The sequence below is a fragment of the Nycticebus coucang genome, chromosome 19 (assembly GCF_027406575.1).
Source record: "Nycticebus coucang isolate mNycCou1 chromosome 19, mNycCou1.pri, whole genome shotgun sequence".
Taxonomy (NCBI): Eukaryota; Metazoa; Chordata; class Mammalia; order Primates; family Lorisidae; genus Nycticebus; species Nycticebus coucang.
Window position 1 is genome coordinate 45,457,614 of NC_069798.1, and position 17,123 is coordinate 45,474,736.

The window sequence follows — 17,123 nt, forward strand, 5'->3', positions numbered from 1 at the left end:
TCATAGCCTATAATTGAAGGGATTGGACTAGAATGAGGTTGGTAAGCATCTTCTTAAAGAGTCAGCTGGTAAATATTTCAGGCTTTGCAGGCCAAATAGCCTCTGTTTCAACCATTCCACCCTGCTGTTATAGCATAAAAGCAGCCACTGACGATAGTTAAACACGTGAGTGTGACTTTGTTCCAATAAAATTTAATTTTTTTGCAGTTTTTGGCTGGGGCTGGGTTTGAACCTGCCACCTCCGGCATATGGGGCCAGTGCCCTACTCCTTTGAGCCACAGGCGTGCCCAATACAACTTAATTTTTAAAAACAGGTAGCCAGCCAGGCAAGGTGGCACATGCCTATAGTCTCAGCCACTTGGGAGGTGGAGGAGAGAGGATCACTCGAGTCCAAGAGTTTGAGGCTGGCCTGGGCAATACGGCTGGACCCTCTCTCTAAAACAACAAAAACAGCCTACAAACCATATTTTGCTGAGCTCAAGATTAGATGATGTCTAGCATTTGTGACTATACAACTTTATTGGGAGTTAGTGAGTCTTACTGCACAGCTGGTCCGCATCACCCTGTTTGGTGCTTATCATATGCAGTCTCTCTCCTTTATTGCTTTGTGTGTGTCATTGCTGTCTTCTCACCAAGGATGGGAATATTCAGGCAGCAGAAATGCCCTTAAATTCTTCTACATCCGAATAGGAGCCCAGCACATCACTGAATGTGAATTAAGAATTACACAAACAAGGCTGGTCATGGTGGCTCACGCCTGTAATCCTGCACTCTGGGAGGTTGAGGTGGGTGGATTGCCTGAGCTCATGGGTTCAAGATCAGCCTGAGCTGGAGCAAGACCACCTTGTCTCTAAAAATAGCCAGGCATTGTGGTAGGCATCTGTAGTCCCATCTCCTTGGGAGGCTGAGGCAAGACAATTCCTTGAGCCCAAGAGTTTGAGCTTGCTGTGAGCTGTGACACCATAGCACTCTACTGAGGGCAGTGAAGTGAGACTGTCTCAAAAAAATTAAATAAATAAATAAAAAGAAGGGCTCACCCTGCATGCTTTCTGTCTCTCCTGTCCCCAGCAATCACAGAGGTGATGAAATGTGAGCATGAGCGGGCCGTACACCTCTTCGTGGACTCCCTGGTGAATCAGGACAAGCCGAGCTTTGCCTTCCAGTGCACCGACTCCAACCGCTTCAAAAAGGGGATCTGTCTCAGCTGCCGGAAGAACCGCTGCAATAGCATTGGCTACAACGCCAAGAAAATGAGGAACAAGAGGAACAGCAAGATGTACCTAAAAACTCGGGCAGGCATGCCTTTCAGAGGTAACCTTCAGTCCCTCTAGTGGTCCACAGGAAGGCCCTGGATACCTCCCTCTTAATACCATGCTGCAGAACAGGGGACATTCCAGCTTAGGAGATGTGGCTAGCACAATTAAAGCAAATCATCGCAAAGCAGATTCCATTGTGCATGTCCTAGGAAAGCTAATCTTTAAGAAAGTAAATGGTGGGGACTCCTGTGACGTGACTATCAGTCCATGATCCCAATATTAATGTCTTAAATTTCCATCTCCTTTCAAAATCGTTTCATATTTGTTTTCTCATTTGATTATCATAGCAAATATGAGGTAGGATGGAATAGGAAAATAATATCTTAACATTATTTATTATTATTATTGTTATTTTGAGACAGAGTCTCACTCTATTGTCCCGGGTTGAGTGCTGTGGCATTATCATAGCTCACAAACTCTAGGGCTCAAGTGATCCTCTTGCCTCAGCCTCCTGAGTAACAGGGATTTCAGGCACCTGCCACAACACCCGGCTATTTTTTTCTATTTTTAGTAGAGACGGAGGTCTCACTCTTGCTCAGGCTGGTCTTGAATGCCTGAGTTCAAGCAGTGCACCCACCTTGGCCTCCCAGAGTGCTAGGGTTTACAGGTGTGTGCCACCACACTGGGCTAATACCTTACCATTTTTATTACATGTTATAAAAACATAGGATTTGCAGATATTGTGGGTATTATTTTACATATGAGGAGGTTGAGACCCAGAGGTTATATACTTTGATTCTTTTTTTTTTTTTTTTTTTTTTTGAGATAGGCCCTCAAGCTATCACCCTGGGTAGAGTGTCATGACAGCTTAGCTCACAGAAACCTCCAACTCCTGGGCTTAAACAATTCTCTTGCCTCAGCCTCCCAAGTAGCTGGGACTACAGGCGCCCGCTACAACGCCCGGCTATTTTTTTTGGTTACAGCCATCATTGTTGTTTGGCAGGCCCCGGGCTGGATTTGAACCCGCCAGCTCAGGTGTATGTGGCTGGCGCCTTAGCCGCTTGAGCCACAGGCACTGAGCCAATCCTTTGATTCTTAATCCAAGGTCACATACCTAGAACGTAGCCAGGCCAAAATCTCCAAAAGATCTCCTGACTCCCAAGTTCAGGGCTCTTTTTTCTATACTGCAGTGGCCTCTTACGCCTTTGGACTAGAGGGAGGCTGGAGAATGGACTCAACCAAAAGGACCTCCATCCCTAAAACACAGTGTGTTGGGCGATTCTGTTTGGGTCAGGAGTGCCCTGCCATGACAAGCAAGACCTGTCATCTGGCATGTGGTGTCTATGGATCTGGGTGCTTGGGACCAGCCATGAGGCTTGGCTCACAAAAGTCTTTGTTCTGCTATCTCCGCAGTTTACCATTATCAGATGAAAATCCACGTCTTCAGTTACAAGAATATGGGAGAAATCGAGCCCACCTTTTATGTTACCCTTTATGGCACTAATGCAGACTCCCAGATTCTGCCTCTGGAAATGTAAGTCACAAGTTTCCTTTGCTTGGTTCAGGACAGAGAACAAGTTGGTTTGAGAATGAGAGAGGGCAGGGGAGCTTTCAAACAAGATCAGGGTGCAGGGCAGTGTGGTCTGACTGCTTGGGGGAGGAGCTGGGTGGTCCACTGGCCTCTGCAGTTCTCTCTCTGGTGGTGCCTTTTCCATCAAGCCCTTGACTCAGAGTGTTTCTGGGAAGGAAGCTCCCAGGATGACTCAGCAGTGTGAGAAGAACTGCTGTTTCATTCCAGGCAACGTCTGACACCTGAGGCTTTAGGCAATCTGGAACTTCATAAACGTCATCTCTGGACCTCTCCTGATGATCTGCCTGTGGGAAGGGGATATAGCAATCTATTTATCTTTGTTGAGTACCCACCAGGGACAAGGGGCCATGGCAAGTGATGTTGGGATGTGAAGAAATGTCATTCATTAAATACTTACCATCTCAGGGCTGGGGTCCAGCTGGGAGAACAAGGTTGTGTACGCACACACACAAAGGGGTCAAGGCAGGCCATACCAAAAGCCACATGTGAGGGACAGGCAGGAGGCAGCTGTGAGTTTGGAGGGAGACAGATACCCATGGGTTGAGAGGAGGAGCATAGTAGTGGGTATGGATGGGACATCCTTGTGTTTCCTCATTTCTTTTTACTTTTCTTTTCTTTTTTTTTTTTTAAGTTAGAGTCTCACTCTGTCACCCTGGGTAAAGTGTGGCATGATAGCTCACAGCAACCTCACACTCTTGGGCTTGAGTGATCCTCTTGCCTTAGCCTCCCAAATAGCTGGGACTACAGGTGCCCACCTTTATGCCCAGCTAGTTTTTCTACTTTTAGTAGAAACAGGCTCAGGCTGGTCTTGAACTCCTGACCTCAAGCAATCCACCTGCCTTGGCCTCCCAGAGTTCTAGGATTACAGGTGTGAGCCACTACACCTGGCCTGAGTTTCTGTATTTCTGCTCCTTCTTGGTCCTGTCTCCCCAAAAGTAGCATACACAGGGAGATGCTTGGGAAAGGTTTTCGTAAAAAGTTGGGGTGCTGTGGGAAAACTTATCTCTCAGGAATGTGGAGCACCTCTGAGCTTCCACTTCTGTCCTGCTTGTGGGACTTGGAGGCCAGCAGTGTGGGGGGACCTCACACCTGTGTCTCTAGTCAGTGTGGTGCAGGTATTGTCACCCCCTGCACAGTGTGGCAGTTTTCCAGGTGGCAGGGGCACGAGATCAGCTTCTCTCTCACCTTGCAGGATGGAGCAGATTGGGCTGAACGCTACCAATACCTTCCTGGTCTACACTGAGGAGGATTTGGGAGATCTCTTGAAGATCAAACTCACATGGGAGGGCGCAGCTCAGTCTTGGTACAACCTGTGGAAGGAGCTTCGCAGCTACCTGTCTCAACCCCGCAACGCGATGAGGGAGCTGAATATCAGGCGCATCCGAGTCAAGTCTGGGGAAACCCAGCACAAGTGAGTGCCCCGGCCCTTCTGCCCCTGCAATTGGGCTGAGGGCTGTGCCTCTGTGGCATCCTCTCCTTTGCTAGGCATCCACCCTTGGTCACGCCCCAAACCCCAGAGCAGAAGTGACTCTCAGATCAAGGCTTCTGCCAACTGTTGCACTTCTTATGCCCTGGTCATGGGCCCTTGGCTCAGAGGGGAGGGCGACGGAGGCTGGAATTCAGCCTTGTTCTGTCTGCCAAACTTGTGTTGGCCCAGAGGAGGGGAAGCTTCTCCCAGATGGGGAGGCCTGCTGCCTTGCTGATCTGTGTACTGTGGGGTCCATGCAGCCAAAAGCTTTGCTTGCTTCCATGCAGAGCAAATAAGAGCATCCTGCCCAAGGAGCCCCGTGGCCAAGGTCTGTAAGAGGAGCTGGTTTTCCCTAGTATCCTATTTTCAGAGCATTATTTTACCTCCTCTTCAGAGGCTGGGAGACAAGAATATGGGGCTGGGGTCCTGCCTTCAAGTAACAGAGCATCCTCTGTGCCATGACAGCTGGCAGCGTCCCCATTTCTTTTAGCCCCAAGCCTAGCATGAAGCATCCATTCCAGACCTTTGTATCAGCCCCAAACTCCGTGCTGGGACTCTGTGAGCAGGCTGCTTTCTAAATAGAAGCCAGCGAGGGCTCAAAGCCAGAGAAGCCTGGAAGACCTTTGTCGAGAGAGGATGCTTGCTGAACAAGTCCTTCAGCCGACTGCTGGAAAGGGCACTGCTAGCCCGGGCCTGGGAGGAAGCTGCTTCCTCTCGCTTTGTCCCTTGTCTGGCATTTTCTCCATTACAATTCTCCACATGTCTTGTTTACATTTACCATCTACGGCCCAGCTTGGCAGCAGAAGGAAGAGGAGTAGAGACTTGGGGCCCTTGGCTGAGGGATTCTGATCTAGAGAACTGAGAGGTAGGGGTGCCAACTTGTCATCTAGATAATTGCTTATCTTTTTACTTCTCTGGGCTCTTGTAAGTGCAAAGGCTTGTGACAGCTGATAAAATATTAATAAATAAAATCAACATAGCTGAGACTTAACAAATGTAAACAGTTCTCCATATTGGTCTCAGATATAAGATCTTTAAAAAGTAAAACATTGTAGATGTAGTTGGACCCTCTTTCTTGCCCTCCCCTGACCTATTCCTTTCCTTTCAAAACAAATCTAACTAATATTTCAACATTAACTAACTAATGTTAGTATAAATTCTTCTCTCACGTTTTTAAAACCATTAGTCCTTCTATTTGGAACCATACACAAGGTAGAGAATTGTTTAGGATGCTTCTGAATTTATATGAGTGGACATATTATTTTACAAGTTGCTTTTTTTCATTCAAACATAGTTATATTATATCTAGTCTATTCACCTTTAACTCCGGTGTCTAAATTGCCATTGTATAAACAGTAGTTTTCAACCATCGTTCTGCTTACTATTTAAGTTGTTGCTACTTTTTTGAAGTTACTAATAGTGCTGAGATGAATATCCTTGTACATTTTCCTTCCAGCATATGTAGGTAGGAGGGCCTCTTTTTGACATGTGTACTAAAAAGTGGAATTGCTCGGCTCAGCACGGCACCTGTAGCACAGTGGTTACAGTGCCAGCCACATACACCCAGGCTGGGGAGTTCGAACCCAGCCTGGGCCAGCTAAACAATGACAACTGCAGCAGGAAAACAGCTGCACTTTGTGGCAAGCACCTGTAAGTCCCAGCTATTTGGGAGGCTGAGGCAAGAGAATTGCTTGAGCCCAAGAGTTTGAGGTTGCTGTGAACTGTGATGCCACGGCACTCTACCAAGGGTGACATAGTGAAACTCTGTCTCAAAAAAAAAAAAAAAGTGGAATTGCTGGGCAGTGCCTGTGGCTCAGTCGGTAAGGTGCCGGCCCCATATACCAAGGGTGGCGGGTTCAAACCCGGCCCCAGCCAAACTGCAACCAAAAAATAGCCGGGCGTTGTGGCAGGCGCCTGTAGTCCCAGCTACTTGGGAGGCTGAGGCAGGAGAATCGCCTAGGCCCAGGAGTTGGAGGTTGCTGTGAGCTGTGTGAGGCCACGGCACTCTACCGAGGGCCATAAAGTGAGACTGTGTCTCTACAAAAAAAAAAAAAAAAAAGTGGAATTGCTGGGGTATAGTATATGCATTCTCCAGCCTGCCTAGCTATTCTTAAATCCCTCTCCAAAATAGTTGAATTAATTTTTAATGTTAGCCATCCAGTAAGAATTCCTTGTCCCTGCCTCCCCACCAGCATTTGGTGGGGCCTTCTTGTCTTCCTGTTAGGTGTGGATGAGTCTTCTACTCTTGTTTAATTTGCACTTCCTGATTGTGAGTGAGCGAGGTAATCTTTTCATATGTTTATAAACAGATAGGTCCTCAGGTTCTTAGGGCTTCTTGGGAAAAGTTCTTAAGTTGTTCTGAATGTGGCTTTTATCCTTCAGCCGTGCTAGTCACACACACCGAGGCTGCATGCCTAAGTTACAGGGAAATGGGTACTGCATCCCTGATTCTTTCTTGTGATCCTGGCTGTCTATTTGCTGAATCTGATTTTGACTTGCAGCTAAGTTCCAGTTGCTCATGTCAATAGATGTTTATAGAGCATCAGACTGGAGGTGTCTTGAATTCCTCCATTCAAGGAGCTCACAGTCTAGTGGAGAAGTCAATATAGGAAATCCACAAGCAATTCCAAGCGGGGTATCACATTTTAAAATAAAACTATTCGTTTTTAACTTTGTGCCATAGAAGTAATGAATAATACTAACAAAAACCACGTTTATATAACTTTTTCTAAAGTTGAGAGGTCAAGGGAGGGTTAGGTTAAAGAGGGCTTGGACAGTCAGGGGGGCTTCCCAGAAGTGATGGCCTTGGAAAGGTGGCCTTTTAGATAGTCAGGGAAGAAGGTGAGAGAAGTGTGGCTGAAGCTGCAAGAGGCTGCCTCATGGGAGCTTTCAAAGTGAGTCACAGCTTAGTGTCCTGGCAGTAGTGACAGGAGTTCTGAAGGCCCGTAAGTCAGGGTGTGACGTAATGAAAACTCCCACCAGTCCCATGCCATTTGCCTTGAGTCCAGAAAGCACAGGCTGAACTCCCTCTAGAAAAGCGTAGCTGAATCTCTGGTTTCTTTTCCCTCCTAGATTGACATTTTGTGCAGAAGACCCTGAGAACACTAGTATATCTGCTGGCCAAGAGCTCTGGTTTCACAAGTGTCGGGATGGCTGGAGAATGAAAAATGAAACCAGGTAACCAGGACTTTCTCGTTTGTTCCACTCAGTACAAATTGACTGATTGCCCAGCATATGCTCGGATGGATCTGGGTGCTTGGCATGCAGCATGAAAAAAGCAGATTAAAATCCCTTCCTTGAAGATGCTGTCTTTCTGCTAGAAGAGTATGGACAAATGAGTAAAATGTCCCAGACAGGACTTTAGAGAGTAGTAATGTCCTTCAGCCTCTCCCTGGAGGTGTTCATGGCATGTGGCCCTACTGTCTTCTCAGTAACTATATCCCTGCAGGGGCCCATGCCCTGCTGTCTTTGATTGACACCTCCATGGTGACCAGAAGCTAGACCAGGGTTTCTAGCTTCCTTCTGGGCACCAGGTCAGTATAGGGAGTATGGTAGAAGGAAAGGAAAGGCACAAAGTATATCTCCTTTTTTTAGGCTTTCTGGAACCCAGGTTGGTGTGAATGGACATTAGTGGGCCTAATTCTCCCTCTTCTTTTTTCAAGAGACAGAGTCTGATTTTGTTGCCCTTGTTAGAGTGCTGTGATGTCACGGCTCACAGCAACCTCCAGCTCTTGAGCTTAGGTGATTCTCTTTCCTCAGCCTCCTGAGTAGCTGGGACTATAGGCACCCGCCACAACGCCTGGCAATTTTTTTGTTGCAGTTTGGATGGGGCCAGGTTCAAACCTGCCACCCCCAGGATGTGGGGCTGGCACCCTACTCACTGAGCCACAGGTGCCACCCAGTTCTCCCCCTTTTTGAGCAACAGGGATTTTCACATCCATGGGTCGAGTCAGACAGAGGGGTTTTCATGTTTCCACATCCCACAGCCCATGCTGGAATCCCATTCTCCAGGCTGAGGAAGGCCCATCTCGCCCTCTGAGCCTGAGCACCTGCTGGAGAGGAAGGAGACCAGCTCTCTGTCTATTCCTGGCTGCCTCCCCTGCCCTAACTGGGGAACTAGCTATGCTACTGCTGCTGAGCACTGAGCACTGAACCCTGAGCACGGGCCTGAACTGCCTCTAGCCACTTACATAATCATTCAAGTCCATCATCAATCCCAGGAGGCAGGTATTTTTATCTCTGTGTATGGGTGAGAAGTAGGCTTCAGGAGATTAAGTCACTCCCCCAAAGTCCTGCAGTGATGGCAGAGGGCTGATGTGAAGTGGGTCCATCTACTCTAAGGCCTGTGCTCCTGCTTGCCCAGATGAACCACATCACTTGGGGCTGGGTAGCACTTATCTAGCAGCTGTGCCCATCCTCTGTGATTAGCCGTCTGCCAGCCCTGAGGCTGGGCTGCACCCCAGCTGCTCTGTCTCCTGTCAAGGAGCATCAGCATGACCATGAGTACCATGATCACAGGACTCGGGGGCTGGGAACTGCCTGTCTAATTAAGGGACTTAGTCTAGAGTAGGCTCACAGCATTTTCTGCTATCATAACCATTTTCATTCTTTATCTTTGCATTCCAACTTGTATCTTTCAAAGTGTTTCTAAAATATATGTATTAACTTGGCCGGGTGTGGTGGCTCATGCCTGTGATCCTAGCACTCTGAGAGGCTGAGGCAGGTGGATTGCTTGAGCTCATGGGTTCAAGACCAGCCTGAGCAAGAGCGAGACACCATCTCTAAAAATAGCTGGGCATTGTGGCAGGCACCTATAGTCCCAGCTACTTGGGAGGTTGAAGCAAGAGGATCGTTTGAGTCGAAGAGTGTGAGGTTGCTGTGAGCTATGATGCCACAGCACTCTACTGAGGGTGTCAAAGTGAAGCTCTACCTCAAAGAAAAAAATATATATATATAGATATAGTAACTTCATTGATCCTTAAAACAGCCATGAAGATTGGACACACCCAGGAAAGATTGCTTGTGTTATGATAAGAGATAAGATATTTTATTTTCCTTTTCTGCTCCAAAACTTTGTAACAGTTGAGAACTATGACTCACCTCATACCTCTTCTTTTAGAAAATAAGTTGCCTCTTCCCTTTCCCTCAAAGGAACAGAAAACAATAGGAGCCCGAGTACAAGTTAACCCTCGTGAGTCATGGAATCCCTGGTTCTCCTGACATGCACTAGGAGACTGGGGTTCAGAGGGCTCCATGGCATATTCATGAGACTAGAATCACCAGCTCTCGGGACTCTCTGTCTTTCCAGTCTCTCTCGTATTTCTAGATCAAGGCAAAAAGGACACTTAGATAGTTCTCCCCAAACTTATGTGTGTGCTCGTGTGAGTGTGTTTCAGGTGGGTATTGTTATAAAAATGTACATGCTAAGACTGTGATGTATGCAGGTAGGGGCCTAGAAAGGGCCCCTGTACAGTGCTTCTCAAAGTGAATGTGTGGCTTATTGGGGAGGGGGAGAGGGAACCACCCAGGATATTGTACATTTATTCTGATATGAAAGCAAGTAAGATAGTCCAGAGGTGGCTCAGAATGCTTGTTGTTGGGATGGAGAGAGTACACCTCAGTATAGGTCTGCATATTGCTGGGACGTGAGCTGATGCATGCCCCTGTCATGTGGTTCTTTCCAGTTCCACTGTGGAGCTTCTCTGAGGACCCCCTTGCCACCCAAGTTCATGGAGGAAAGTTACTGCTGAGGACCCACCCACCCGTTGGAAGGACCCCTCTCAGCCTTGACCCTGGAGCTCCAGGAACAACTTGTCTCCTGTGACGGCTGGGACTTCCGGCTGGAGGGGACTGCACTGCCCGTGTCGCTCCTGCTGCTTCTCTAGAATAGCTCTAACTCCACGCCTCCGGCAACGCTTCTGGGTGCCATGTCCACGCAGCTGGGTGCCTGGGACCTCTGGCACTGAAACCACCCTGGGCTGGTTTCTCAGTTACTGGGTGAGCCTATGCTTTGCCTGACAAGAAACCCTGGCTCTGAAGTGACTCAGTGTGGAAGGCTGTCAGCTGCTTGGCCTGACCTGAGCCTTAGTGAGAGGTCTTTCCAAGGGGAGCTGGCTCCTGTAGGCCTCTCAACTGGTTCACACAGAGAGGGCATGGTAGCCCTGGGCTGGTGCGAGGCAGTTGCTGTTGGGGTTCTTGTGGGCTACATTGATATTCCATCTTGTTCCTCAAAATCATCCTCTGAAGCACACATCACTGGCTTTCTTGTTTTTCCATTGTTCATTTGATTATTTATTGGCATTTAAAATAATTAGCATGTGGCAGTTGATTTGTTACTCAACCTCTCCATGTGGAACCCAGTGGGGTTGGCTGGGATTTCTAGAACCCCTTCCCATTTGGATGGCCCGTGACTGTGTGGAGAAAGGCACAAGGGATATTGAAAGGGGGCTATGGGATGTAAGTCAGGGGCTGCAAAGCTGGAAGGGGTTTCTATCTGTTTCGCCTTAGTTAACTTACGCTGCTTCCCCTAAGGATGACATGGGTGATCACTAGCAGAAAGAGCAAACAGAGTATCATACCTGCTGGGGCCAGAAGGGGCAGTTGCCAGATAGGATTGCTTTGGAGCAAAATCTCGTACATTTAGGGAGATAAGAGTTATTCCATTAGATTTAGTACAGTGGCTCTAAGATTTAATACAGTGCCTTTTTCTTTTTGAAATATCTTTTTTTTATACCAGTGCCCTTTCTATGTTGAACTTCTTGAAAAAGCCTCCAATGCTAGGTCTTTTTTTTTTTAATTTCAAAATATTGAATAAGGGGGTATGAGTAGTTTTTTTTTTACATGGATATCTCATATAATGCTTAAGTCAAGGCTTTTGGTGTACCCATCACCAGAATAGCATTCTTTGTACCCCAGAGGCAAGTTTTGCCCACATCCACACTCCCACTCTCCTTAGTTTCTTACATTTGGGTCTGGATTTGAATGAATATACCTGGTATCTGAGAAACACTTTCATACTTTCAGAAGATTAGCATGTGTATCACCTACTTAGAATGAGGTAAGTAAGCAGCTGTTATTATTCCTATTTTACAAAATTGAGGTTTAGGGAAGTTCAACCACAGGCCTAGAATTATATACCACGTTGGTGGTGCAGCCAAACCGAAGGCCCAGATTTTCTGGAGACAAAGTCCTTGTGTCATCATCCCTGAAATCTCATGAAGATGTCTACAGCCGTTTCCCACTGATATGCCTCAGGTGGAAGGCAAATAAGAACTTTTTTTCAGAGCCACCCATAAAATCCTAAACTCTTTGATTAATATATAACTAGGATAATTCCTGTGCCAAGGCGTTGGGCTTTTTATGGGTGAGATTTGGGAGGAGGTGTGATATCAGGTCGGGGAGAAGGGGTGATTTTCTTTGTACTTAGGTTTTTAAAGGACATTGGTTTAATCTGTACACGCCAAAGTTGAATCACTGTTTAAAACCAAACTTCTGAAGGCATAACCAGTTGAGTCTAAGTTAAGGTATGTTCTCCATCCCATGTGTGTTTCTGTTATTCCTTTCATGCTTTCTAACCAAAGTGAAGCTTGTAAGGTTGAGTATTCCTTGTCCAGAAGTGTTTCAGATTTTGAATTTTGTTCAGATCTTCAAATCTTTGCATATACGTAATGAGATATTTTGGGGATGGGACCCCAGTCTAAATACATAATTTCATTTCTGTTTCATGTACACCTTAGACACACAGCCTGAAGGTAATTTTATACAATATTTTAAATAATGTTGTGCATAAAATAAAGTTTGTGTTAAGCACTTGTATGTGGAATATTCCACCTGTGGCATCATGTCGATGCTCAGAAAGTTTTGGATTTTGGAACATTTGGAGTTGGAGCCTTTTGGATTGGGGACGCTCACCCTGCGTTGCCGGCCATGCTTCCTGGGGACTTTTGACTTCTGTTTTTACTAATGGAAACTTTGGGAATCCTCACTGTGTTGTATATTTATGCATTTGGCTTGAAGCCTTAATTGTATATAATGATGCTTTTTTAAAAATGCTGCTTAGAATACTATTTATTTCTTAAATGTATATAATGTATAAAAACAAATATATGGTTAGTTTTTACTGTAAGATTAACCAATTTCAAGATTAAACATTTTTAATAGTAAAATAATAAAAAATTACAAAATTTTTTATTTATTTTGTTATTTTTTTTGGTGGTTTTTGGCCAGGGCTAGGTTTTGAACCCACCACCTCTGGCATATGGGACCAGCGCCCTACTCCTTGAGCCACAGGCGCCGCCCAAAATTACAAAATTCTTATGAGTCTGGCAACTCAGTTCTTTTAATTTGTAAGAATTATAACTGTCGAAGCCTGGGGTTTGATGAAAAAATTAATCTGAGGTGTACTCTTTATTTGATATTCATTGTTATCAGGAGTGGATGACAACTCCTTTCACTAAAGAACAAGAAAGAAAATTACTTCAATTGTAGCAGGATGGTCTGAAGGTAGATTTTAGGAAGGACTGGGAGGGTGGCTGAACATGGGGGAATATTAGTTAAGGATATAGGTTTGGTTGCATGAGCCTAGATATTAGGGACTTACACCAGGGGCAAGCTGAGAAGAGAACTGTCATGTTAAAGGCCCAGTTGGGATTGAGGTTCTGTCATTGTCCTAGAACCTAGAATAGTATTTAAATTGAACAAGTAGTCAATGAATGTCTAAATAAATAGCTGGAGTTAGGTGTAAGAAGCTGCTACTTAAACAGGTAGTAGGTGAGCTGGGGAAAGAGCAATTGATTTGGAGACAGAAGTCCTGGTATGTCGTTCAGCATTATGTGAGCTTTGGGCTAAATATAATCTTTCTGCACTTCCATCTGCTATTTTCCAAATAGAGGCAGTGCCCTACAGGGTTGTTGGAAATGTTAAGTGTATAGAGTTAAAAAAAATTAGTGTTTTGTAAAAAGTGAATTGGAAAAAGGACAGTGTGTGATAAAGATAAAATAAAATCTTTCCATGTATATGTGGAAACTTTATGTGTAATAAAGGGGTTCTATTAATCATTGGGGAAAGAATGGATGGTGAATAGATGATGGGGGGCAGTAGATTCATTAAATAAGGAGAAACAAAATCAGATCCTTATCTTAACCCATACGCAAGATGAATTCCACTTGAGCAAAAGGTGTAAATGTGAAAGTCATAATGCTAATAGTTATTATAAAATATAAATTCAAAATCTGTAAAAGTGAAAAATATAAAGTGTCACAGGACAATAGGAAATGGAAAATTTAAATGGATCAACAAATATTAGATTAAATAAAGTGCTAATAAAACATTTCCCTTTTAAATAAAGTGCTAATAAAACATTTCCCTTTTAAATAAAGTGCTAATAAAACATTTCCCTTTATTTTATACACTCAAAACACTTCCCAGAGGTTTTAGTGGGAAATTTTAGGCATATTTCAAGGAACATATAATCTCTAAATTATACAAGTAGTTCCAGATGATAAGATAAAACTTTTTCTAAATCTTTCCAACTTATGAAAAAAATTGTAGGTATAACTTGCTTGTGAATATAAATGTGAAAGTTCAAAATATTAGCTCCTCTTATGGGCTAAATTGTGTCCTCCTCAAATTCCTGTGTGGAAGCCCTAACCCCTAGTAGCTCAGAATGTGAGTATTTGTAGAAATGATTTTTTTTTTTTTTTGATACAAGATCTTGTTCTGTCTTGGAGGCTGGAGTGCAATGGCTAGATCATAGCTCTCTCTGAGCTCTAACTCCTGGGCTGAAGTGATCCTCCTCTCTCAGCCTTCCAAGTAGTAAGGACTACAGGTGTGCATCACCATGTCTGGCTAATTATGAAAATTAAAAAAAATATGGATCATAAAGTCCCAAGGCAGTACATGTTAGCATGGAGGTGGAGAGAAAGAAACACTCATACACTGTTGATGGTACTGCAAAATAGTTCAGCCTCTATGGAAAGTAGAGACTCCACAAAGAATTTAAAGTAGACCTAGCATTTGATCCTGCAATCCCTCTACTAGGTATTTACCCAAAGGAAAAAAAGATATAAGAAGGACACTTGTACTCAAATATTCATAGAAGCACAATTCACAATTCCAAGGACATGAAAACAACTCAAGTGCCCTCTAATACATGAATGAATTAATAAAATGTGTTATATGTATACCATGGAATATTAGTCATAAAAACGATAGTGACATAGTATCTTTCCTAACAACCTGGATGGAATTTGAGACCATTCTCCTAAGTGAAGTATCAAAAGAATGGAAAAAAAATACCACATTTATTCAATATTAAATTGGAGCTGTTTATCAACACTTGTATGCTTATAAGGAAGTGAAATTCAAGTAGGGGAGAGAGGGGAGAAGGGAAGGGCAGATTCTCACCCACAGAACATTGTACGGGTACATTACATACTTTCTGGGTGAAGGCCACACCTGTATAACTCTGACTTAAAATACATAAAAGCAAACTATGTAACTAAAATTTATGTACCCCATAATATTCTGAAAGAAATATATAGACTGGGGTCTTGATATATTATTGCCCAGGCTTGTCTCAAACTCCTGTCCTCAAGTGATCCACCTGCCTCTGCCTCTTAAAGTGCTTGGATTACAGGCAGGAGACACCTTATCCATTCTGGAGATGGGACCTTTTGAAAGGTAATTAATGTCAAGTGAGGTCATATGAGTGGGGGCCCTAATTCAATCTGCCTGGTCTCCTAGCAAGAAGAGGAAATCCGGGCAGCACCCGTAGCTCAGTGGGTAGGGCGTCAGCCACACACAGAGGCTGGCAGGTTCGAACCCAGCCCAGGCCAGCTAAGAAATCAACAATGACAACCGCAACGAGGAAATGGCTGGGCATTTTGGGGGGCGCATGTAGTCCCAGCTACTTGGGAGGCTGAAGCAAGAGAATTGCTTAAGCCCAAGAGTTTGAGGTTGCTGTGAGCTGTGACAGCACAGCACCCTATGGAGGGAAACATAGTAAGACTCTGTCTCAAAAAAAAAAAAAAAGGAAATCTGGATACATAAAAGAGACACTTGTGTGGGCACAGAAAAAAAAAAAAGCCATCTGGAAGCAATGAGAGAGGCCTCACAAGAAACCAAACCTGCAGACACTTTGATCTTATATACTACTTTCTACCACTTGGATCTACTTTCCAGAACTGTGAAAAAATAAATTCCTGTTGTTTAAGTCACCCAGTCTGTGGTATTTTGTTATGGCAGTTGTAGCAAATTAATACAGCTATTGAATCCAACAAATACGATAAAACAGTGTATCATGGTCTTGATTCATTCCAGAAATGCAAGAATGGTTTACTGTTAGAAAATCTATCAGTGTAATTCATCCAATTAATCTACTAAAGGAGAAATACCATGTAATTATCTCAATAGATGCACAAAAAATATTTCACATTTTTTTTATAACTTCTGTACCTTGATAAAGCCTCTTTCCCCAAAATTTACAGGAATATACTTAACGAAGAAATTTTAAACTCATTTTCTTTAGATTAGTAAGAAGAAAAGGATCCTTGCTATAATTTCTGTCACTTAGCATTGCACCCCTGGCTAATGCAATAAGAAAGGAAAAAAGGAGTAAGCAGTGGATGATTGAAAGGGAAATATGAAACTCTTATAATTTGAAAATTATATAATCTTCTACATTGAAAACTGAATAAATTAAATCAACTACTGACTAGAAATAATGAGAGAATTTGGCAATGTTGCCTGATAGTAAAAATTAGGTGACCCTTTTTAGCAGCTATTACTACCTAGAAAATTCATAAGAAAATATATTAACATTCATAATAGCAATCTAAACACTAAGAAATTCCTAACACAGAGTACGAAAGATCTTTAGAAGTTTTAGAAACTGTTCTTATAAGTAGACCCAAATAAATATATCTTTAATGAGTGAGATGGCTTAACACTATACAGATATCAAATTTTCCACAAAATTGAATGCAATCCCAATCAAAATTCCAGCAGTGCTTTCATTAAGAACTAAACATTTTATTCTAAAATACATCTAGAATAGTGAAGTCCACACACATAATCATTTAACTTTGAGAAAGAAGAGCAAAATACAAACATTTCCTTAACAGCCAAGACATACCATAAAAGCTATAGTAGTAAAAACAGTCTGTTACGTAGTCAGATAGGTTAATGGAATGTAATAGAAAGATCAAAAGCAAATGTGTATATTTATGGGGAGTTTCTTTATGACAAAGTTAGCCACAAAACAATGGGGAAGAGATCTTATTTATTAGATGGCATTGGAAAACTGGTTTAATATATGGAGAAAAGCAATGGGGTATATAAAAGGGTATTTATATCTTTTTTTAGTGAAGTGTTGGGAGCAACCTAGATATATTAGGTTTCTGTTGCCATGTAACAAATTACCACAAATTTAACAGCTTAAAACATCTCCCACTTATTATCTCATGGTTTCTGTGGGTCAGGAGTCCAGGCACAGGTTAGCTGGGTCCCCTGTTCAGGTCTCACATACGTGCAATTGAGGAGGTATTGTCTGGGAATGTTATCTCACCTGAACTCAGGATCTTTTTCCAAACTCATTCAGGTTGTTGGCAAAATCCAGTTCCATGTGGCTGTAGCATTCATGGCAACTTTCATCTTCATGAGGCCCATAAGATAAAGCCCTCTTTCATGCTTCATCTTCTTTTGAAGGGCCCATTGATTAAGTCCAGCCCATCCAGGGGCTCTCTCTTTTGATCAACTCAAAGTCAGACGATTAGGTAACTAATCATGGGAGTGATATCCCACCATAGTC

At 43.7% G+C, this 17,123-nt stretch overlaps 1 protein-coding gene across 1 annotated transcript in view; it reads left to right on the plus strand.

Annotated features, from left to right (window-relative positions):
• Positions 1-13,580, plus strand: part of LIPG (lipase G, endothelial type) — a 28,627-nt gene extending 15,047 nt beyond the window's left edge. The window contains exons 6-10 of the mRNA XM_053571939.1: positions 1,069-1,311; positions 2,670-2,790; positions 4,040-4,258; positions 7,388-7,492; positions 10,000-13,580. Of these exons, the coding sequence (XP_053427914.1) occupies positions 1,069-1,311; positions 2,670-2,790; positions 4,040-4,258; positions 7,388-7,492; positions 10,000-10,021 (710 nt within the window). The 3' untranslated portion in view covers positions 10,022-13,580. The remainder of the gene's footprint in view (positions 1-1,068; positions 1,312-2,669; positions 2,791-4,039; positions 4,259-7,387; positions 7,493-9,999) is intronic.
• Positions 13,581-17,123: the final 3,543 nt, after the last annotated feature.